Genomic DNA, 23,974 nt, shown 5'->3' with positions numbered 1-23,974 from the left:
CCTGAGTATGCATGTTCTGCTCCTGGTTCAGTGGATACTAACTGCAACTATTGCTCTTTATCATGATCTGGGTAATTTCCTTAGTCTCCTGCTCTGCCTGATGGCCATTTTATTTCAGAATGAGCATAAATGATTTGCAATGAAAATTGAAATAAAATAAAATGATCACTGAGACGTGCACATCCATGCCAACACTGCCTGGAAAAAAGCTCCCAATTCTATAACTAGATGCCTAAATAAGTGGCCTGATTTTAAAAGGACTGGACAGCCAGCTGCTTTTATGGAAGCTAGTCTCTGCTGGATGTGCCCAAGAGTCGTTGCTATAGAGCATTCAGCTTTGGTTTCAATCATTGTGCTAAGTCCACTGCAGTTTTGCTCTCTGATTGCATTTCAGATGACACTTACATTCCTTGAAGACTCCACAATGGTTTCTAAAGCAGACAGGTGGAGAGTTCCATTATTTCTAAACATGAGTCCTGCAGCTCAGTTGGCTGGCAGCAGCTCTGTGGTCCCTCCAGGCCATCTCCTTCAGGGACCTGGGTGCAGATACTGATGTGATTAGCACGGAAATAAAATGAGGTTAGAGAATACCTAGTTTAGTTTAGGTTGAAAATGGTAAAAGCCTGACATGAAGATAAAGGCTACCTGCAATGAGAGACCCGCTTCAGAAATAAAAAAAAATGTGGAGGTGGATTTGGATGCCTGGACTCTTACATTTAGGGTGCAGGAAATCTGGGGGTGTTGGTCAGCTTATTGTAAGGACAGAGGGCAGAGAAACAGGGAGGGGTGGGATTCAATCCCTGCAGCATTCAGCAGGATTTATCTTTGGAGGTTTGCTTTAAGCCCATCTCAAACTTATGCTTAAAGCAGAAAAAAAAAAAAAAAAAAAAAAGAAACATGTAAAAGTGGGACTCATACCTGAAATTTCCTTCTTAAGCTTTTCCTTATTTAGGGAAAGTAAATAAATGGTGTTGTCAGGTTGTGGTGTACAGGGGCAATGCTGCAGACCTCAGCGTCTGGCCCACTCAAGGCATGTGGATGCTTTACCGTGCTGAATTCATGCATGAGCTGCTATCCCTGTTAAAAGAGCCAGCCACCTACATCATAAGTGTCCCCAGATGGCTGGATCCCAGGCTGTGGGCCACGGCTGCCCCATGCAATGGCTGTAATGGTGTGGTCAACCATTATTATTCAGCCTGGAGAAGGAACCCTGCAGCAGCCTGCCAGTGCCTACAAAGAGGTCATCAAGAACTTAGAGCCAAGCTCTTCCCAGCAGTGCATGAAGGGGCGATGAGACACAACAGCTGAAATGAGTTGAAAATAGAGATTTGGACTGGGTATAAGGAAAAACTTTCACTGTGAAAGCAGTCAAGTAATGCAACGGCTTGTCCAGAGCGGTTTTGCCAACTCTGTCCATGGAGGTTTTCAAGACCAGATTGGGTAGGGTCCTGAGCAACCGCATCTGACCTCAGAACTGACCCTGCTTTGGGCAGGAGGTTGGAGTACAGACTTCTGGAGTTCTTTTCCAGTCTAAATAACCTTCTAATGCCATGATTCTATGAAATGTCCTTGTGTGAGAAGGAGGATCCCAGGGGTTTTACAACAGGCTTGGGAGCATGCACTAAGTACAAGTCCATTTGCTGTCATATTTTTGTAGTCTGTGTCCTTCATGGCTAATGCAGCAAGAGAAAGGTGATGTTAGAGCCATCTTTAGTAAATATTGATAGCCTCAAGATAAATGCCATCCAAGTGTGCATTCTGCAGAGAAAGCCGCTCAGACATATGCTCCAGGGCTTTTCCCCATTACTGAAGCTGTTGACCTTTCAAGATGTGAAATACTTGAAACAACCCAAACCTTCAGGAAATTAACTAATGCTTTGTGCTGCTCAGGAAGTGAGTGTGCCCTTTCCTGCTTATATAAACATATTTTACTGAACAACTGTTTTGTGTGAGAAGTCTTGAAGACCAGGTTCCTGTTGTATCTCACTTACAGGACAAGATGCCAAAGAAATGCCTGTTACCTTGTTACTCATTCTTTCCCAGCTAGGAGAGAAACATTCTTTAGAGCTGGCATGTGTGTGTGTTCATAGAGCAATTTGCAGAGACTTGGTGCCCGTTTAGCATTGACCGGCAGCAAAAGCATGAACAGTTTTTCAGGTAAGAGGCTTGCTAAACCTTCCAGTTCTGCAAATATTTCACTGGGTATTTTGAACCTAATCCTGCCTCTCCTTGTAGGCTGTGAATCAGGGGTGCCAGCAGCATCAGTGGATGCTTTCGCCCAGGAGAGTCAGGACTGTGAACCCCTTATAGCTACAGATATCCCTGCTGCATCTGAGTCTTTCCTCCTTCCCTTCTGCAGTAGCCTGTGGGGTTTGTCCATGCCTTATCGGGCCACCACTAGCTCTGCATGGCTGGGGTGCGGCATCTCCTTGCTCTCTGCACCATGGCCGGGGCAATTGCTGAGGTGTGAAAACACTAAATGAACGCAGGTCCCTTTTCCATCGCCCAGAAGGACCTTTGAGTAGGTTGAAGTGGGCAGGGACTGTTCTAAAATGGCTTTGAAATTGCATTCACAGCATAAGTGGTTGTTTTCCAGTAAAGCTGTTCATTTCTTCTGCCACAAAACCTAAAAGGCTTTTTCTTATTCCCTGCTGAATCTTTGAGATTGATATGGACTGCTGGGCAGACTTATGTCTGCTTTAAAACAAGGGCTGGTGGCATGTCGAAGCTCAATGGGGTAGATGGGCAGAGTCCCTGGAATTAATGCTTCCTCCACTTTGTGCCAGTTGGGCTGTCCTCACTTCTCCCCCAGGCACCAGGCTCTCTGTGCACTGTCATTTCTCTCCCCTAGCATCTGCTTTAATGAAATAAAGCTGGCCTGGAAGACTTTGGTTTGCCCTGCAGGCTCTGAGCCCTCACCCTTATCCTGCTGCAGCTCGCATCCCATCACAGGGTGCTCTGGAGGGCTCTAAGCCTCGAGACATGCATCTGGCACCTCAGGACACTACTGCTCACTCACATCCCTGAGCTACTGAGTTGTAGGTGAGGTGACTGTCAGCACAATAGTTGGTTTCAGTGCAAAGCCAGACTGGTAAATTTAAACCCCTTTTGTCAATGGCTTTGCAGGAATTGTCTCTTACACAGATGCCTGCAGGCCGGTTTTTCATTACTAGAGCTATTTCTCTTTTGGGTTATGAAATATAGCATTTTGACGAAACCTACCTGCTGAGATTAACTAGTTCATTGAGCCACGCAGGAACCAAGTTTGCCTTTTTCTGCTTGCATGGACATACGTGAGTGAAAAAATGACTTGGGCAGCACCTCCACAGATTTCATTGATTCACCTGTTGGACTTTGCATAAAAACTTACCGGGTGCACAGAGCCCATAGGAATATCTGTGAGAGTTTAGAAAGCTGCTCCTAGGTGCCCCTCTGCTCTTTGTTATCGACTGCCTCTAAGAATGTCCCCTCACTTAGGTTTCAATTTGCAAGTGGGGACAAGTTGGCATTAGGGCCACTGAGAGCCTCTAGCTGTCTGCCCCACCCTGCTGTACAGCAGCTCCTGAACCTTGATGTTTATTGCTTGGCATTTTATAATGACCTGAAATCGGTGCTGGTTCATTTTAAATGCCAGTCTCCAAACTGTGACAGTTTGATATCTGCCTTATGAACATCTTTGCTGGCCTGCCGCGGGGCTGCAGGTGACAGGGAGCAGTGACTGCTTCTCCCATCAGACTTGATGCTGCCCTTACTTGTGCAACTGCCTGCCTTCACCCATGCCCCAGCCCCCAGCCCCAACTCTCCATGGCGGGGCTTAGCCAGGGCCCTGCCACCATGTGAAGAGATGGAGCTTGGTCCAAGTCTACAAGGACATAGTTTGAGACTGATGCCAGAAGCTGGGCTGTGGGTCACAGCAGGGAGAGCGCAGGGATTCTGGCACAGCGGGGATCTATTCATATAGCACAGCCTTGGGAGATTTGCCCTGCGGCACATAAGGGGTGGGTTGAAACAGTCTCCCTGTTCTTCACCAGGTATTTGGGATGGGATGGCAATGTAGGGAAGTATCAGAGGACTGGAGGAAAAGAGGAAAGACTCTTTGCCCAGTATTCAGGAGCATGACAGTGCAGGAGAAATTAGGCAGCCTAAATATACTATCCAGAAACTTCCTGGGTCAAATCATTGAACGGTCAATTTCTAAGCACTCGGTAGATCAAGGAACAGCCAGTCTAGTATGGCTTTAGTAAGGCCATATCACATAAAACTGATTTAACACTATTCTTGAGAGTAACAGGCCTGGTAGGTCAGAGAAACAAGATCTAAAGCAAGCTTACAGGTTGACTCCAGGAGTACTGTTGGCACAAGCCTGTAAGGCAGGTGAGAAGGTGGATGTGACACAATGGAAGTCATCCTCAGCAGACTGCAGTGCAGCTAGGGATGCTCTGGGGACTGGGGCTGGTGCTGAAACCCAGCAGTAATTGTGGGGGGAATTAGCAGACAGGACTTACAAGTGCTGAAATTGTAAATGAGCTTAACAACCTCAGCAGCAATTTGCAATCGGTAGAGTGAAATTCAATAAGGACACAAACCAAATATGCAATATGAAATGAGCATTAATTGGGGAAGCAGCAGGACTGTAAGAGAGGCTGGGGCTGGAGACCACCTGCGCTGCCATGCTTTCACTAACACTGTGCTGCTGAGTCAAACCCTGGGAGATGCAAAGGAGAGTCACCCCGTGAGCACAACCAGGGCTCAGGCTGGACTTTGGATGCTGGTGTCCAGGGAAGGGTCATCTCTGCTGTTGCAGAAGGGGTTTCAGTGTAGTGCAGAGGTACCAGCTGCTATCACCAGGCTAGCTATCGCATGAGTTCAGCACAGATTAGTTTCTCTGTTTGATTTTCACCTTTCACAAGTGATTTGGAAAGTAGCATTAAATTTAATACAAAAGTGAAGAGCAGAAGGAGGCTTTGTGATTCATTCCAAAGCATGCTATTAATGTTAGAGGGGGAAAAAAAAAAAAAAAAGAGTCACAGGCAACATAAGAGAATCATATTAGACCAAACTGAAGTGCACCCAGCTCAGGGGTAGGATGTATCAGCTCTTTAGCACCAGATTACAGCATTCAGAAGTGTTCGGGACCAAGACATGTAGGAGATTATCCTAATCACTGAGACTCTCGGAGCAGAGCAGGGCTGGCAGAAGTGGTGAGTGACAAGGAAGTTAGCTTGGGTAAACAAACACTTTCTTGTAAAACAATTTAACAGGGTTTCCAGAAGAGGTCAAATGGTCCTCAGCCTGTCTGAATGAATGGCAGCTCTTCTAAGTGCTGAGGCTTTGATTGCTTACTGACTCGTGGGAGCTGAGTCAAATCAGCTGAGGCTGATGCTGTTTTTGTACCATGTCAAATTGGGAACGACCCAGTTCTTACTGAAGGAGGAAAAGCTGAGATATGCAGCCCTACAGTGAAGCAGCTCCCACAGTGAAGCCGGGTGACACAGATGTTCTCTCTACCCCTGTGTCACGCACCCTGGAGCAGCGGGTTGGCATGCTGCAGGGCAGAGGGATGTGCTTAGCCCTCTCCTGTACCCAGGACATGCAGCCAGCTCCTGCCTGGCAAAGCTTACCTGGCTCAGCCCAAAAAGCAGCTTTCACAGATGCCTGCTCATCCTCCTGAGCTCAAGGCTTCCTCTGAAAATACCTGTAACAGAGCTGGGATCTGTCCTTTCACCAGTAACATGAAAGTGCTGTGAAAGCCCGTGGGTCTGTCTGGCGCTGGTATCGGGGCAGCCTAGGACCAGCGTTCTTGTGTTGTCACTACAGAAGCAGGGAGGCAATGAATGTTTTCTGAGCTGGGTACCCTTTCCTTCTGCCAAGCCCCTGACTGCCCTGGGAGTCAGAAGGACCAAGGACTGTCTTACAACCCTTATTTGCAACTCAAAAATGTCCTAGAGAAAATTAACTGAATTGGAGGCTGTTCTGGCTGTAGTGGAGTACAGAAATCTCGCAAAGTAAGGTCTCCACCGCATGGCAACTTGGCTTTGATGCAAGCTGGGGCTGCCCTGCCTGCCCAGTGCCTTTAGGATGCTCCAGCAGCTGCTTTGGTGCTAAATAGGGGCTGGGAGTGGCCTGCCCACTTGTTAAATATATTACCTTAGATTTTGAAACAAATCATCTTTGGAGTTTGCAAATGGATGAGGTATCACGATTCAGTCAAGAAAATGAGGTAAATCCATCACAAGGACAGGGAAGCCAAGCAGTGAAAGAGATGTCAACTGGTAAAGGGCAGCATGATATTAAATTATGCCTCACCTTTTGCTCTTACACTGATTTTATTCTTTGTTGCCAAGTTACCAGGTATATCTGGCTTTTTCTTACACACATATGTATTTCCCCCCCAGCCTTAGTTCTTGTTGCCATCAGGTTGTTTTTGAGCATGCTAGCATTGCCCAGACCACTGCTGGGGAATGAAGGCTCGTAGGCCTGGAAGAAAAGAACAGCAAAAGCTGCAGCCACTGCAGACCCAGCGTGTGTTTGACGCATGCAATAAAGGCAGGGTAGGTCAAAGTAGCTTTTTAGCTAGCTTATTCATGGGCCACAAAAGTCAAGCAGTTTGTTTTGCTGGCAGAGAGGTTAGTTGCTTTCAGGTGATGCTGTTTGGAGGGTCCAGCTCTCCCCCAGATCCCCTGGCATTTCCCACCCTGGGCTTGCCAGGCTGCTGTGCAGGACAGGGGGTGACAGCAGAGTATAAGGACAAAGAGGTCCAAGTCCCCTCAGAGTTGCTGAGCAGATGAGAGCCTGGGCTGACTTTCAGGCTCTAAGTGCAGTTTGCAGAGCGGGTGGGGAGAAATGAGATGCTCAAAACTCTGAACGTGTTTTGATGCTGGAGTTATGGTAATAGCCTTGGATGTGCACTGTGCCGTGCTTACAGAGAAGCCGTGCGGAGCCTCAGCGAGGAATGGCTGGATTTTGGGAGGTGGAATACATTTGTATGATTCATAGACAGAGGAGCTGTTGGTCTGGATGCAACTGAGATGGTTTTCTTCTCTGGCTGTTTGAGAGTCAGGCATCAAAGCAGCTCATTCATGTCAAATATTTTCTGCAACTGTAACACAGCAGAGTTAGTTTGCCTGTACATCAAGCATGTAGGCTCTGTTACCCTGATGGTAGTTTAAAAATGTTCTTATTGAATAAAAAGCATCAGACAGAGACTGCAGGATTCACCTGATCCCATCTCAGATATAACTGGTCATCTGCTTAAATTCAGTGCTCCTTTTCTGGTACTGTCCTTGCATCAAGGAGAGCTTTGCTTTGAGCATGTGCCTGGCATATCTACCATCAGACTGTCCAGTATGTTGGTATTATGAGTTTAGGTTTCTTTTGATGGTTGTTGATGCCAGCTCATAAATCCCCATGCTGCAAGGATCTGCTTAGTTCAACAGCTTGGGCCTCTTTTGGAGGGTGGTACGTGTCCTCCTGCACTTCTTTGGAAAGGTCATACAGGTCTACGGGGACCATAAATAAAATAGCTATTGGAGTCACTGATTACTACCCCATGCTTTATTCTCCCTGGGGATCTGCAGCTAAGCTGGGGGAAGCAGATGAGAGTTCTTGCACTTCCCTATTTTGGACATTTTCAAATTTATTTTACCTCTCTATCTCTGTGCCTCTCCCCAGGTTTCTGGTTCCTAGAGTCTGATTTATGTCCCTCCAAGGAAGTGGCCACATATTATTCCTAAGGATTCTGTAATATAAGAACTGAAATGCCCTTTCCCTTTATCTGAATGCTCATTAGCAGAAAGAATGAAGATGTCTGCCATGGTCTGCAAGCAGCAGGGCTGCAGGCTCTGCAGGTCCTGTAGGTCCCTGATTTGCTTCTAGAGGATCTGCAGAAAGTGATAAAAGTGAATTTATTGTCAGGTGGCTCCAACCCCCTCTCTGGGGACACGTTCCACAGGGGGAAGACTTTTTGAGGGCTGAAAAACAGAGGTTTGAAACCTCCACTCTGTAGTTCCTAAGCTGTTCCTGCATGAGTGTGGGTGAATGAGTGTGGTGGCCCCAGGTCTCAGCACCTCGAGGGAGGGAAGTGCTGGGACCAGCCTGGGCAGCATGAGAAGAAGTGCTGTGCAGAGCTGGCAGGGAAGAGGGGGTTATTCACAGGGGGACCTTCACTGATTTGTAAGCTGTGACAAGGACACTGTATTGAGATGCTTTTTGTTCCTACACGGTTCTCAATACCATTAAAACTTAAGCTGGTATCCCAGCACAGTGCACCGCGCAGCCACGTTGCTATATGCTGTCTTCCCATCAAAGTTACGCTTTCTGCTTTAGGGACCCTGAGCAAGTTACTGTGTTTCTGATGGATTTGTTGAACTGTGAAGCGTCGCGTTCTGACAAGCATCACTGCCTTACTGTGTTGCTGGAGATAAAAGTCTGGGTGATATAATGGTACTGAGTGAGGCATCGGGGGCCAGATGGGTGGAAATAGACCTGCCCTGCAAGCTGTAGCAGCCCAGGATGACGTGGCATGTTGTATGTCAGTGAATATGTAAATATGCTTCTCTGCCACATGTGGAAAGTGATACAAATACCAGCCTTCATCAAAAATGCCCATTTGCACCAGCTGCCTGACAATATCTGGGTGGCAGCTGTCATCTGGGTGCTGTGGGATGAGTGCCTGCCCTGAGAAGAAGGGTGCCCTATGAAGGCACTTGCTCGTCACAGAAAGAGTGTGGATGTGTCTCTAGCTCTGGTCATTCTGGCTCCCCATGAGTCTGATACTGGACTCACACATAGGATTGGGTGGCACTTATGTGGGTTGCACTTCTCTGGGTCATATACTAAGAAGGCTCATCTTTCAAGACCGTCTTTGCGTGTAAGCAGTGATCTATAGTCTGGAGGGACAGGGGCCACCAGAGCAGTGGGATGGAGGGAAGCAGCGTGCTGTTGATGAGTCTCTGGGGTGGGAGATCTAGCTGAAGCCTACTCCATAATCCTCAATCCCAGGATCTCAGCCAGCAGGGCAGCTCATGGGACTAGGAACCTCAGGGGAGAGCTGCAGGTTTTCAGTCTCCTATTCTTTGGGCAGAAAGCCCTGCCTCATGCCCCTGGCAGATCTGCAGATGGTGCTGGTCACATGCAGCTCTGCTGCTTTGCAGCACTGTTAAGCTGCCCCAAGTGTTGTGGGAAGCCCTGTGACCCTTTGGGGTTACTCCCAAAGCACCAATAACAGTGTTGGTCTGACCCCTTTTCCCTTTCTCCTGAGAGTGCCTGTAGGCCTCTATATCAAAGCCTCTGAAGTCCTTCCTGACGCCTGTGGCCCACCCCTCCATCTGGAGTGTCTGACAGCTGATATGAGGCTGATGTTTCCAGCTGAAGAACTGAAATGGTTTGTTCTTTTCCATGATTCCCTTGGCAAAGGAAAACAAGCCCATTTGTTTAGAAGCTCATAAAAGAGGAGCTTTATGGTAGGAACATTCATAAACTTGTTTGCTTTTGACCTTCTCCACATTGATGATGGTTTCGAGTTCTTGTCCCAGGCATTGTGCTTGTCTGGGCTGTCAGTGACATTTTTGAAAAACAGCCTCACCCAGAGTAATTTGCGTTGCTCAGCACTCCAACACTGGGCCTTCAGACATGCCATCTTTCTCCACTGCAGCGCTGAATAGGGTGTGCTGATTTGATACATTGACAGCATTATAGAAGAACAGTGCAGACTTGGCTGCTGAAAAGAAACATGGCCACTAATTCCACATTGCCTTTTTTTGTTGTTGTTGGGTTTTTTTTTAAAGATTGATGGATGTTACTCAAGCAGTGGGCATTTCCAAGGCTCTTGGGTTACTAAGCACTGAGCTTGATCCATTGCAGCGGGGGGAGGTAAATCATGCCCTTAAATTAATAAAAATGTATTCTGTGAAGGCAAGCAATTAAATCTTCAATGACTGTGGGTCATGGGGGGCTGATATGCTTTAAAGAGAGTTTGTTCCTTTTCAGAGATAGTAAGACAGCAGGTGTAAAGTACAAACCAAGACAGCCACCTTTATTTATGCCTAGAGGTAGGATATTGGGATTACCTTGGCTGGACTGTGGGACCTCAAGTGTCAGGTCTAGATTCAGAATTTAATGCTGGCATCTGATATTTTGAGCAGATAAAAATTAAGTATTTTTTTTCTGCCTATGCTTCTGCTGACTGAGAAAGGACTCTCCAAACTGCAGATCCTCATCTGTGGCTGATGCTTTGGATTCCCTTCTTGCATTATACTGTCATGGATTTTTTCAAAATATATCCAAGAACCCTGTCCACTTTTCAAGCTCTTCCCCGTCTGGAAAAGTCTTATTTCGCTTCAGTCTGGATGGAGTCTTTCTCATCTTGTTTTCTGCATCTGTAAAACCCTTGCATGGTTCTCCTGCCCAGACCAAGGACATCATCAATTGCTAGATGTTGAGTCCTACAAAGACACAGCAGCTCATGAGACTGCCTTGGATGTGTGCTTGCACATTGCCCAGCTCTTTGTTACACCCGGATTCAGATAAAATTCACCAGCTCATTGGTGTGTGATGGGAAAGTATGTGTACTGAGTTGATACAAAACCTTCCACTCTCTTTGGAATAAGCTTTTAAAGGGGAACAATGTCCTATTTCAGATAATTCCTAGATTCAGATTGTGAACATGGCACAATGTTGAAATAATATGTCTCATCTGTCTCCTAAGTGCTGGTAAACAAGACACAGCTGGCAGGAGATGTAGAAGTAGTTCAGTCCTAATTTCCCCTATATTCCCACTGTACTTGTTAGAATAATAATTCCCTGCCTTAGTTTTTCTGAAGACAGAAAGGGGAAAAGAAACATAAGGCTGAAAGTCTCCACAGTGGATTCAAGGTGGGAGTCCAGCATGCTTGAGGCTGCTCGCTTTAGCACCAGGGAGGAGACAGATGTCATGCTTTATTAGCCTTTGCAGGCTGTATCAATGACAGGAGCTAATTGCAATTATTGGGAGGTAATGTTAAGTTAACACATTCTCTCAAGTAACTGCATCATGCCGTTGGTGGTGTGGCAGGTCTGTGCCACTGCTGTATAAGTGCCGAAGGTCTGAGGTCTGTGCCAGTGGGAATCCCGCCTGAGCAGGGACTCTGGTCTGTCTCCCTCCGTTCTCACCTTTCCCGTTTGTCCGGTCTTTACCTGGCACTTCTCTGGTTGCTGTGGGAGAAGGACGTGTGTGCAGGCATAGTATCTGAAGCAGCTGGACTGAAGTGGGCTGCCAGCACCAAACTGTCCTGTGCTGTGCATTTGCCTGTGCTTCCCTGGCTTTACCCCAGGGTACACCCTTAATCATGCTGTCCATGTTCCCATCACTTCCCTATTAATTACTGGTTTGAGTCTTTAATGTTATTATTAAGCTGGAAATGTTGGAAAGCTCTGCAATAAGGGGTAATAAGTATTTCTGACAGCATTCCCCGCTTTGCGCATCAATCTGTGTTAGACTCTGATTTAACACCTGGTTGTCTCATTACTTGCAGCACTGAGAAGGGAGATTAAGACCTGTGGGGTTAGCAATGCTGGCTCTGAGCCTTCTCCAGTCCAGATCAGCTGGAACCTTGCCAAGGTCTTGGAAAGAGCTTGCACTCACAGCAGGGAACTGGTCCTCACTCCATGAATCCCTGCAGGAGGGGGACAGTCCCTCAAAAGCAGCAGGCAGCTTCTGCACACTGGTTACTTAAAAGAGAACATAATTGTGTGCTGAGGCTGCCTCTCCATGGGACCTTTTTTCTCTGATTTCTCCAGCCATTGTTCTGCTGCTGAGGGATGTTCTTGCCTGATTAATCTCTTTTGTGTTGTTTGCCCTTTTTTCCCCAGGCCCATGTGTTTGATCTGAGCATTAATAAGTATGAAGCTCTCTGCACCCAGCTAGTGGTGGCCAAGAAGAAAAATAAAATAACCCATATCCAGTTCAACCCTGTCTACCCTGTTGTCATCATTGGAGATGAACGAGGCCATGTTACCTCTTTGAAGCTCTCTCCCAATCTGCGCAGGATGCCCAAGGTAAGGACGACCTGTATTCCCCTAATGGAAGTACCAAACCACAACAGGTCTCTTCATGCTTTGTCACTGTCCCCTCTCCTTCTGTGCAATGATGTTGGGAAAGCTGCTCTCTCTAGCAAGGTGCTTGAGATGACCTCAAGCCTTTTGGGTAGGATGTCAGGGATGTTGGATCCCTCTCTGTTCCTGTATGAGTAAGAATGCTCGGTTCATTCCTGGGCGGGAGTGGGGACTGGTGGGAAGGGGGGTTTGCTGTCTGTGGGTGTTTTCTCACCATGGTCCAGACAATCCCAGAAGCTCTGCAGAGGTTGATTTGTTTCCCAAAGCTTACATCTTTTCTGAGCTTTGGGGTTTATTTGCAAAACTTTAAACCAGGTAAAGAGGTCCCAACTCCTTCCCGAGTCCTCCCACAGAGCCCATCCTGCCTGTCTTCTTGTGCTCCTGGATCATCAAAGCACATGCCCTGACTACCATGTCGTCTCTCCTGTAAATGAGCAAGCACTGTCTTTAATTTGTGCAGCAACTTGGGATCCTTGTCTCAAGTGACAGCAAGGACATGCACCCTCTGTGAGTTGGTGAAGCCCTTTTTCCCACCCAGCCGTAAGGGCCAGTGATGAAGGATGATGAACTCTACTACACAGATCCTTTACTAGACTTTCTTTCTGGGCTTCATCCAGCTGTGATCTGAATGGCTGTAAATGCAGTGTCCCTTCTGAGCCCATGTAATTCTCATATCCAGTTATCTCTTGTTTAGTGAAGCTTTTTCAATTTCAGGCTTTTTAGAATTGATCCAAGAAAGCAATCTCTCAAGATGATCATCTTTTATTTATATACCCCTAAAGGTTTTATATACTCTACTAACCCACTGTATTAGGCAGGGTCTTTGGCCAGGAACCAATTACCCTGGTGTCATTCCAGAGTCTTCTGAGTGATTTTTAAAAAGTTCCTTCGTCTGGACGCTGCTGGAAATGTGAATCTTCCCTCTGCTGAGAAGGCATAGAAAACACAGTAATGTGGTAGTCTGTTTGGGGCTGGGCACGGGAGCTGTGGAGGAGAATGTCTCTTATGCTTTTCTATTTCCATCGAAACTGCATCCCAAGACTCTCAGGTCTGTCATTAGCTTGGCCGAGGACAAGTTCCCTGATTGCTTTATGAGTCCTTCCTGGGCATGGGCAAGCACTGTGTCTGCTGTGGACCCTGGTTGCACAAGGGTTCAGGGGTGGACATGGGTCACACACTCATATAAACATGACTGCTGTCCTCCACACCCCGGCTGTGGGCTAAGCAGCATCCAGCAATACTGCACTGTGGATCAGAATGAATTCAAATGTCTCTTTGCACTGCTGGTGGCCAGCCGCAGCCCTCCATGCAGGTGTGAATGTCGTCATTTCCCTTTGCCCACTTTCTTCAGAGGCAAATTGCATGTTGTTGACAAAGCAGTTTAAACCGTGAGTTCAGGAGTGGCTCAACACTTATTGCTGACCTTAAACCAATAGGTACCATACCCCAGGAAATGTATAAATGGGACAGAAATGGACTGTGCTGCTCTGATGTTATTAAGCTATCTGTCTTCTGCTTGCTTGGTTAGGTTTGAAGGGAAACTAAACACCGAACTAAATGTTTTCTACACATGTGGACAAAAAGGAGGGGTATTCAGGCATGGCTGGTGAAGTGTGCAAGTCCCCTGGCTACAGCCAGCTCTTCTTTGAAAGAGATGAGAATTTAAAACAGATGACATGCAGTGTGGTGGCAAAGTGGCAGATCTGGCCCAGACAGCTCAGAGGCCCTTCTGTGCCACAAGTGGACAAGTGAGCTGGGTTGCTGAGCCCACCTTTCGTGGGTGATGTGGCATCTGCTGCATGAAATGCTGGTGTCCGGGACCCTGTGGTGAGGAAGTTTAGCTGCTGCAAAAGGGTGCTTTAACAGGGGGAAGTCAAACCCTGGCAGAACAGGCAGTGCAATCCACTGCATCGTCCTGTCCACCTCCTTCCTGTGCCAGCACCAGCTTTCTTGTCCTTAGTTAGCAGCAAGCCTCCAGCCGTGTTTGCAAGAGTATCATCTCGCTGTGGGGAGTCAGATGTACTTCCAGAGTATTGATTCTGACTCCTCTGAAGATCAAGTTCGGTGTGCTCTTTAAACCTTTACCCTGTGCAGCCAGCTTTCCTCTGTAAAATGACTTCACTTCTCTCTCTTTTCTGGGAGTCCCCAGAGCCAAGTTAACAGTTTCAGAATATCCATAGATTTTTGTAAGTGGAGAGGGTCCAAAACTGTGCAGAGGAGTCCTGGCATCCCAGCTGTCTTCTTGCAGATAGAGAAATCTGTGCCTGGCTTGGTACCTGGGTACCCCAGTCTGTTCTCTCTAGCACTTGATACCCGCAGACCCTAGTGGGGAAACCTGTCTGGCACCCAGAAGGATGAGCCATGGCCAGTGCTTCTGGAGGCTGAGGCTTTCACACCAACCCCAGAATTTGTGAGCTCAGGTGCCTGGTCTTTTTTCTGTCAGCTCCTTTGGAGATGGGAAGGAGCCTTTTGCTGAGGGTCTGGCAGAACTCAGGGTGCCAGTGGGGTAGGGCAGCCAGGGTCTCATCCAGGTCCCACTGGCCCTCTGTTTCACACTGGTGTCAGGGGTTTTCCTGTGAAACTTCTCCACCAGCTTTCCACACCACTGGGATAGCTGGTTTTGACAGGTATGAGTAGCAGACTAATCACCCTCTTTTGAGAGACCTCTTAATAGCCACATGTCATTCCAAACTCCATTCTTCCCCTAAAAATAGATGCGGTGCTGTCTACTCCATGTTCTGTGGATAGGGCTCACCAAAAGAGACTGAGCTAACTTCATCCCTGCGGGATTTCAGGAGTTCTGAATTTATTCTGGTTTGCCTGTTAGTTAAAGCCAGTGTGGTAGATAAGTGGAAACAGGGAAAATAAGGGCTCCTGGGTTTTCGTCAGACCTTGGTTCATTCCTCTCTTCATGTCCTTGAGCAAGGAGGGGAGGTTCAAGAGCTCTTTAAATAACTTGCAGGGTTGATCTGCAGCTTAATTAATTCATGTTTGTAATGCACTCTGGGATCTTCAAGAAGTGTTATTTAATACTCCAAGTTTTGCTGTCAGCAGTGTTAGTGCACCCTCATTTATGAACACTTGGCAGAGCAAATATGCTCAAGGGGGGAACCTCTCAAAAGCACTCAGGTGGCATTTTCAGAAGTGACTTTCATCAAGACACACAGTAAAAGTTTCAAAAAATGCCTAAAACTCCGTGTGAGTTTTGGCCTCCTGAATCATTTAGTGGCACATGGGAAAAGGTGCATTTGTTGTTGAGAGGAAGCTGGGGACAGGGGCTCTGCTACCTATCAGGCACTTGTGTCAAGGGCACATCGATGTGCACAGAGAGTACAGAGGTCCCTGTGCTTGTGCCAGGCACATCGGGTGTCCTGTGTCTTTGCCCTGCTAATTTGGGACCTGGAGCCCTCCCTAGCCCCACAGCCTGAGGTCTCTGGTGTGGGACAGAGACATCCCCTTGCCCCAAGGCAGTGAGCTGTATTTATTTCCATGAGGCGTGATCCTCGTTGAGATTTTCCGTGGCTATTGCTGTTGTCTCTAGATTGTGTGAGTCCTCTGGGAGTCCTGGGAGTCCTCTGGGAACACACTACCCAACTGCTAAGCACCAGCTCCAAGAGCCTGGGAAGCGTGGAGGCTCGGTGGGGGCAAAGATGGCTGAGCCCAAACCTTGTGGGAAAAGCAACAATTAGACAGAGAGCAGAGCTTGCTGAAGCTGGGTTTGCAAACAAGCTACCACCAGCACAGTCCTGCATTAGCCATGCCAAACACCCTGAGCACCCAGCCCTGCTTGGGCAGAAAGTTCACACCAACAGATATTGTCTGGTGCAAGGAGACCTGGTGAAACTAGTTTGGGTCCTTCTGCCCAGAGCTCATAGGTGGGGCAGAAATGTTTGCAGTATTCTAAGATGCAGCAGTAGGAACAAGTGGCTCTCTGCTGTCATCCAAACCACTTTTGGACTCCAAGCACTCCTTAAATTTTGCAGCAGTTGTCAGGCAGGAATTGTTTAACTAATAAAGTACCATTCCTAATTTGCAACGACCCTGGTGGCTGAGTTCACCCAAGGGAAGCATTGCTGTAAGAAGAATCAGACTGGGGCAGAGCTGTTTAATTAGTAAGCCTTCTGGGTTTCATTCGAAGGTTGGAAGAAATTAAAGCATTTTGTCATCACAGTCAGAAGAATGTAGCTGCTCATGAGCTTTGGTTTGTTTTTAAAAAATGCTAAAATAGCCTGGCACAACCCCTGTCAATGCCAAAAGTAAGCTGGAGATAGTAAAAAAAAAAAATTGTGAAGAGTTTTTAGAAATGTTGGGAGACGACAGTGAAGTGGGAGAAGAAAAGAAAGCAGGTCAAAGAAAGGTTACAGTACAGCATTCACTAAGGCTAATGCAAATTTCTTGGCCAGTACCCAGGCTGACAGCCAGGGAGGCAGCCACCTTCTTGGCCTGATGCTTGCCTTGGGTGTTTATCTTGGATTATCTAGGATGGCTATCTCATTCCTACTGGTTTCTTCACGTGTGAGTCACCTCTTTCTCTGTCCCTTGGGAACAATTGGTTTACTTCCCAGGCAGTAAATCCTGGCTGGCAGGGTCTAGATGGGCATGAGTGAACTGGAAAGGGGAACACCCATCCCAGGACATGGTGGCAGGGCTGTGTGCGCATCAGGACCTGCAGGCACGCACCTGTGAATTCAACACTGGGTGCCTGTGAGCAGCTTGTGGTGTGTGGAGAAGCGACGGGGCATAGGGTGGCTCTGAGCCTTCCTATCCTTGTGCACATGTTAGGCAGCTGCTCTGCTCTCTCTGTGCCTTATCATACCAGCCAGTGTCACCTCTGGACTCCCTGTGCCCTCCTGCCTCTTTGCAGCCCTGATGATTATGCCCTTGGCCAGATCCAGCCCAAGGCTGCTCAGCCAAGGAAGGGGCATTGAGATTTGCTGCCTGAAACACTTTGGCTCTTTGACCATAGCTGATGTCAGGGTCTAGGAGGGATCAGTCAGGATTTAGGGGACTGTGATGGACAGTGGGAGGATGTTGAGGATTTCAGGAGGTGGAGCAGGGAAGGGGATTTGGGGAAAATTGGTGGAAGTGTGCAAAGTTTTAGGGAGACAGTAGGATAGTGGCTGAAATCTCTTCTTCAGCCTAACCCCCTCCCCCCTCCCCAGCACTGCCTCCTTCGCTGTCTCCTGGGGTTTGAGGTTGCTTCCTCCTCATACTCCCCAGCAGCACCTGCTGCACACAATGCTTTCTCAATAAGGGACCCTGGTTTTGTTCCTATACCCAGCCTCAATGGGATGCAGCTCAGGTACAGAGCTGGTACTGAGCTAGGACAGTGTGAATGGACAATGGGGTGCTTGGTCCTGAACCTCACTGCTTTGTAGCCCTGCATTGCTGTGACCTGGAGTGACAGGGAGAAAATCGAAGGAGTTAAGGGTGAGGAGATTGTTTCTGTTCCTACTGTTTTCCTGTAACTGTGGGAGGTGTTTCAGTAGCTGTGAGGGATGAACTGACCAACATGGGAGGGTGAATCGGAACTCCATCCTTCTGTCCCAGGAGGGACAGTCCATCTGCACAGGGAATTGTGTTTACAGATGGAAGCTATAGATTAGATACGCTTTCCAAGGTCACATCAGTCCTGGACTGGTGAGTAGTTTAGTACTGAGGAAAGTACATTTTGTCCCCAAACTTTCTATTTCAACAGCTTTCATGTGATATCATTCTGCCTGAGAGAAAAGCACCCACCTCTCCTCTCCAAACAGCTCTAGTCTTGCTCTTCTAGTGGTGTAATTCCTAGTCCCTCTGTCTTTCATGCAAATTCCCCTCTCTCGTTGAGATTCCTGCAGTCGCTTCTGTGCTGTTCAAGCAGTGGCCAATTTCCTTGTGTCTCTTCAGGGCTGGCTAATTACGCAGTGACCCAAAAGCACAGAGCACAAGCAGTGCTGGAGGAATTTGGCGTTGAAGGCTGTTGTGCCTTGCCTACATCAGGACTGCCTCCTCCAGGTGCAGCTTGGCCCCTTGATAAGGAGGCACACACAAATAAGCTTGGGTCTCGTAGAAACTGACCTGCAGCTTGATGGCTCTGCTTCCTCTGAGATTTGCAAATGCTTTTTGATTTCCTTTCAGTCTCTCCCCTGTTATTTAGGCTAGTTGCAGATAGCTGCTCTCTGTACTGCTAGGGGAAGAGCTGAGCACTGTGGGGTGGATCCAGGGACATGTGAAACCCTGTTTCTGCCCATTCACAGCTTTCCACGTTGATTGTGTAGGCCATGTAAGGATATATGCACCAGCGTTGACTCCTTGGTACGAGAAGGAAACCCAGTGCTAGAGACACATCTGTAGCGTTGCTCTGAGCCTGCCTTGGAGCAGGAAGGGATGGAGGTGGTTACTGTGACAGTCCCCACTGTTGGGACACGCTGGCCCTAGCATGCACTTAGGCCAGCAAGAGGCCATGCTGCTTGTGTGCAGATTGCCGGTGTGTGAGCAGCATTGCTTGTGACCTGTGGCCATTTTACTATGCAGATCTGTGACTCATAATTGTAAATCAACATCTACCGAAGGGAATACTGATGAGCACAGACAAAAGCAGGTTCCCCTGCCCCTTCTGCCTGCTTCCCTGCCACGCTTTCTTGCCCGGCCACTGTGCTGGGAAACCTGTTAGCAGCAAGACCTTCACAAACCTCCAGAATCCCTTCTTCCTTCGCTGTCGCACATCAGGATATCTCCCAATCTAGTGTAGCCTGAGATAAAATGAGGGGACTGTTTAGTCCTGGAAAGCTGTTTTGTGGGAAAGGAGATGATCCATGTGCCAGCAGGTCCCAGTCCTTCTTGGGCAGAACCGAAGCCTTTGTATGTTTTTCTGGAGACACTGTGCACAGGAGAGTGGATCTACAGCACAAATACAGATGTCCCAGAGTGTCACACAACAGCTTCAACGAGTTCTGGATCCCGGACAGAGATGTGGCGACCTTAGACACTAGGACTGTTTGGAGAGCTAACCCAAACAAGCCAACCGTAGATCTAAAGCACTTGAATCTTCTCTCATTAAATCATTTTTCTTTGATTTTGGAGAAATAACTTTTGGGTTGTATCAGTCTGTGAAGGGAGAAAAGAGCTCTATGTAACTGCAGGATAGCTGAACCCCAAGGTCAAAGAGCTGTGTTTTTTTCTTCTTTTCACTGTTCTTGGCCATGTATCTTCAACCTTATTTTTGTTGTGTAATGTCACTTTCTGTGACCGCTTTGTTTGGCAGTTGGTGGAGAGACAACATAAGTGTATTTGTAAGTTATTTTAAGCTGAAGTCAATTCTCAGCGGTCAGGATGAAGTGTGTTTAGCACGTTAAATGGAAACATTGGCAAATGGAGCAAGAAAAGGTCCCATTTTAAGAAAGTTCAATAATACTTATAAATTATTTGTAAAGTGCAAGTCTCATCCTGTGAGGTGCTGCGTGCTGTCAGGGGGACACTGACAAAACTAGGAGGACTAATTTTGACAGTCTAGTTTCTTCTTTGAAAATCTGTGTAATAAAAAGGGTTGCCCATGTTTCAAAATGATGCAAGACCACTCCATTTTGCAATACTAGGTGTTTGGAGAAAAATGCTAGGAGGATTTGGTTTTGTGATCAATAATAGTCAAGTCACTAAGCTAAATGCCCCTCTCTATATGTAAATCTGGCATGTGTCCATTAAATTTGCTGTCCTCTGTGTATTCAAGACTAACTGAAATCTGAATTTGACCAAGCAAAATGGTTTTTAGTGAGACCTTATTTTATTCCTTCTCTTGTATTTCTCCACACCAGCAGTTATGTTGCTACAATAACTGTTTTGTCTGCAAGCTTTGGGTCCTCTTCCTTGTGAACAGATAGTGTGTGTACTTTGTTGCCCACCATCCTAGATCTCCCCAAGCCCCAGCAGCCTGGGCTTTGCTCCTCTGCAGCCCAATGATCCCATCGCTGCCTGTCCTGAGAAATGCCTGATGCGTAAGAAGGAGCCCTGCTTCACTTCTTCAAAGGACTTGCATTTTGGTTAGATCAGTGATTGCCTGAATACGCCTGCTCTGCTTGCCCAGCTCCTCTGTGAGCCAGAGCCTCTGCTTTCTCCAGCGCCTTGGCAGAAAGCCGTGGCAGCAGACGAGTGGGCACAGCATAATGTTATGGCAAGAAAGGCACTGCCCAGCCTCGCGGGCCACTTGGCTCGCCTTTCCTCCCTGTTTCTTTCTTTAGCTGTCTTCTGTGAATTCATTCCTATGCGCATGACTTAAACCCCCTCCAGAAAACTGGGTGATCCTGAGAAATCACCAGTCTTTGCCTGAATAACAGCCCCTGTACAAAGGCAGAGGGACCCCCAGGGGAACGGGATGTTTTCAAAGCGTATTCTTGGCAGAGCCAGAGAGGAAGACTTTTTGGGAGACTCTCATTATTCCTAGCAATGTCTGGGTGTGAGAGCAGGTCTGCCAGCCTGCAGCCTCTCTTGCAGAGGCTATTCAGTGCTCAGCCCCCTGTCATAACCGATTATAGCCTCCTGCTGATGGAGGCAACGTGGTTGCTTATCCTCCAGGTCATCTGAGGGTGAGCTGCTTTTTTGCCAGAGAGCCCCGAGCAGCTCTTGGGAGTGCAGCTATTCCTGAGCGCTGGGTCTGCCGCAGGGGTGTGGAGGAGGAAAGCTTGTTAGCTCAGCCCCTGAGCCACGGGGTGCGTTTGAAGGGTGAGGTGATAGCTCGTCATGAAGATACGGCGCAAAGCAGTGGCTGGGGCCTGGGACATCCAGCCCTGGTTCTAGACCTGGACTCTGTATTTCCTTGGAAGCGATGCAGCTTGTCTCTGTGTTGAAGTGAGGTGAGGATGGCCATCTCCCTGGGAGCCACAGTGGCCAAGTGAGAGGTGTACATAGACACCATGGATCTACTCCCCTGCAGCCTCTCTTCTCCATGCATGCCTCTGGCTGAGCGCTTTTGGGACACATCCAGTGTAGTCATACCTCAGGAGAGGAGCTGATGTTGCAGTGCGCTGATGGACAACTGCATCCCACCAGGGCCCAGCACCTGGCAAGATCTCCTGCCTCCCTACATTGTTCACCGCAGGAGGACAGTTAGTTGGATGTCACATGCTATCAAGCCTAAAATTTCAAGCTGGGGCAGCCAGGTCCCTGCAGAACTGGTGAAAAACTTTAGAAAGTGGAACGAGGTACCAAGAGATGCTCACACACAGGTGGCAGTCACAGCAGTGATGTGCGTGCTGTTGCAACTCCATCTCAGCAATCCCATCTTGGCCCTGTGTGGCCCCTCAGCTGTCCATCCTGGCAGACAGAGGGGCAAGAAGAGGAGGATGAGAGTGCAGGTCCCAGTGTGGGGTAGAGGGAAGAGGTGGCAGTAGTATGAGTGGAAGGACGAGGAGCTGGATCATGGCATGAGCAGGCAGGAGCAGGTATCCTGTGGGTGTTCTGATCAGCAAAGCACGCAAAACCCTGGGATGCAGGTGAGCAGCTCCCTGTTGGCTCTGTACCTCCATAGGGGTTGATTTGGCCTCTGTTTGTGCTGGTCATGCAATTTAGGTGGAAAAATGTAACTAGTTCTCTCCAGCTTGTGGCTGTGCAGTGTCCTGGGCACCTGAGGACTCACTCAGCAGGGATGCGATATGGGACACTTGTCTTCATTTGCAAGGCCCATCCTTGTCATTGTTCTGCATTGCCTCACTGAACCTGTTAATGACCCAGAGCTTGGAGAAGGTGGGCTTTTACTTTTCTTCAAACTCTTCAACATTTCCTTGCTTATGGTATTACATACCTTGTCCTTACATACCTGGGCATCGTCTGGTCACTCTGGGGCAGTGTTCCTCATTGCAGAACCTGGTGGTATTTGCTGCAGTGATAAAAGTGGGAAATTTGGCATGACATGAAGTAGGAAGAGATGCGGCTATGAGGGCCAGAGGAACAGCTTGAGATTTGGCACATCCCTGTAACTCCTCCTGAGCTGCTGCCAGAGCCTGACACAGCCTTCCCCAAACAGCCGGCCCGGGTTGGAAAGGGCTGAGGCTGCCAGTAGAGACACAGAGGGCAGCTCCCTGCCTGGGAGATTGTGTCTGTGCCGTTGTAAAACATGTCCTGAATGCACTGCTGTAAAAAGCCCTTCGCTTGCAGACCTTGCCTGCCTGTTTCCTAACATGGGGCGTGCCAATCTACAGACCTCCATGCCCCTGCATGCCCTGATCGAAACCATCGGGCTGCTCCCAGCCCTTCCCAAGCTCGTGCTACCTACCAGCCTCCTGTGAAAGAAAAGAAAGGGAGACACCTGCGCCGGCAGGCAGGCCAAATAAACGGTTCTTGTTCAAATTAATTTGATCGGCTCAATGGGGAATTGTTTAAATGAGAGAAAGGAAGGAATTGCCAATGAATAAAATGTCTTGCTGCTCACGGTGATGAAGCTGACGCAAAAGGATTATTTTTATCCCGTGGAGAAAAGGAAGAGAAGAGGGGCTGCCTTACAGTCCAGCTGACTGTGGGAGATGCAGCGACGGCTGCAATCAAAGCAGCTCCAAGGTTCTCCTGGAGGGAAGCTGTTACGCTCCAATTCACTGACTGTTTCTGTGAGATGGGATGCCAGACGCCAACTGTGTGAGGCTGTCTTAGGGCAAATTTCCCCTGCTTTCTCCTACTCCCACATCCCAACAGGGAGCTGCCTGTGATCCCACTGCTCCAAATCTGAGTTCCTCAACCCCCACAGGGTCGTGGTTAGTACAGACACCTGTCCTGTCTGGGCAGTGGTTGTCTTTCTCACCTCCAGCCTGTTGGGCTTCTTGTTATCCCCGAGACCATGTCCTGTGGAGCTGTGCCCTTGCTGCACGGTGTCCTGTGGGTGCAGCTCTCCCACTGCCCTCTCCGACACAGAGGGATCCTTTCACGTGCCCGGCCATGATGCTCCCATTTCTCTGCGATGGCACAGCTGACTGTTTCACAGCGTCACAGGAGTGCCAGGTTCCATCCAGGTGATTATCCCTCTAACCCCAGCCCTGATGGCAGAATGATCCCTCCTGTATTTGTGCAGGTAGTTGCCCTGCTCATAAGCAATATCTTGCATTTGTGCCTGTTAAATCACATACAAGTTTTCCAGGTCACATCTCCGGTCCAGCAAAGTAATTTCAAATTCCAGTCCTGCTTTCCTGGACACCTGCAGCCTTTCCATCTGTCCAAATGTCCGTGCACTAATGGAAATGCTGACCAGACTCCCTCCAGACCATGGAGCTGAGTGTGTTGCGCACAACTCTTCCCTCTGTGCTGACAGCTCTGGGTACAGCTATTCAGCTGGGTCTTACTAGCTTTTACCCACTTTATATGGATCTTTTGCCTCACTTCAGGATCAGAGTATCAATGAATGGGAATGGCAAAGTCTTCCTGAGGTCAAGATTAATTACTTCTGTCTTGTGTGTCCACAGGGTCTATTATCTTGTTGTAAAAAGAAATCAGATTAGTTCAGCGTGACTTCTTTGGTACAAATACGTGTTAGCTGTGGTGCATCTCCTTGCAGGTACTTAGAGGTTCTTGGCTTGTTCCACTTATCTTCTGAAAAGTGAGGTTAAACTAAAGGGTCTCTGATTCTCTCTTTTTTTTAGGATAGTTACTGCATTTACCTTTTTCAGCTTTCTGATCCTCATCATCCTCTGATATTCCACAAGATAAATGCTTCAGATTAAGGCCATTAGCTCGAGCCAATGTGAAGACAGCTGCCTCCCCAAGGGGCTGGGGCTGTTGTGGCCAGGATGGCCTCAAACACCATAAGCAAGCCAAAGTGTATGGGCATAGATAACACCCTTCATTAGGCAAACAAATATACCTGGAAGACAAGAGAAATACATGTGCCCTAAAGCTTGTCTTTTATTCTCCAGATATATATTAGTTG

The 23,974-nt window shown here is 48.0% G+C and overlaps 1 protein-coding gene across 1 annotated transcript in view; it reads left to right on the top strand.

Annotated features, from left to right (window-relative positions):
- The window catches only part of DNAI1 (dynein axonemal intermediate chain 1), a gene marked incomplete at both ends in the record, with an annotated part of 159,602 nt that overhangs the window by 118,062 nt on the left and 17,566 nt on the right, over nt 1-23,974 (top strand). The window contains one exon of the mRNA XM_082497836.1: nt 11,848-12,033. Within this exon, the coding sequence (XP_082353962.1) occupies nt 11,848-12,033 (186 nt within the window). The remainder of the gene's footprint in view (nt 1-11,847; nt 12,034-23,974) is intronic.

This window comes from Vanellus vanellus (assembly GCF_965231255.1).
Source record: "Vanellus vanellus genome assembly, chromosome: Z".
Taxonomy (NCBI): Eukaryota; Metazoa; Chordata; class Aves; order Charadriiformes; family Charadriidae; genus Vanellus; species Vanellus vanellus.
The sequence above is the reverse complement of the archived record's forward strand: the minus strand, read 5'-3'. Positions and strand labels throughout refer to the sequence as shown.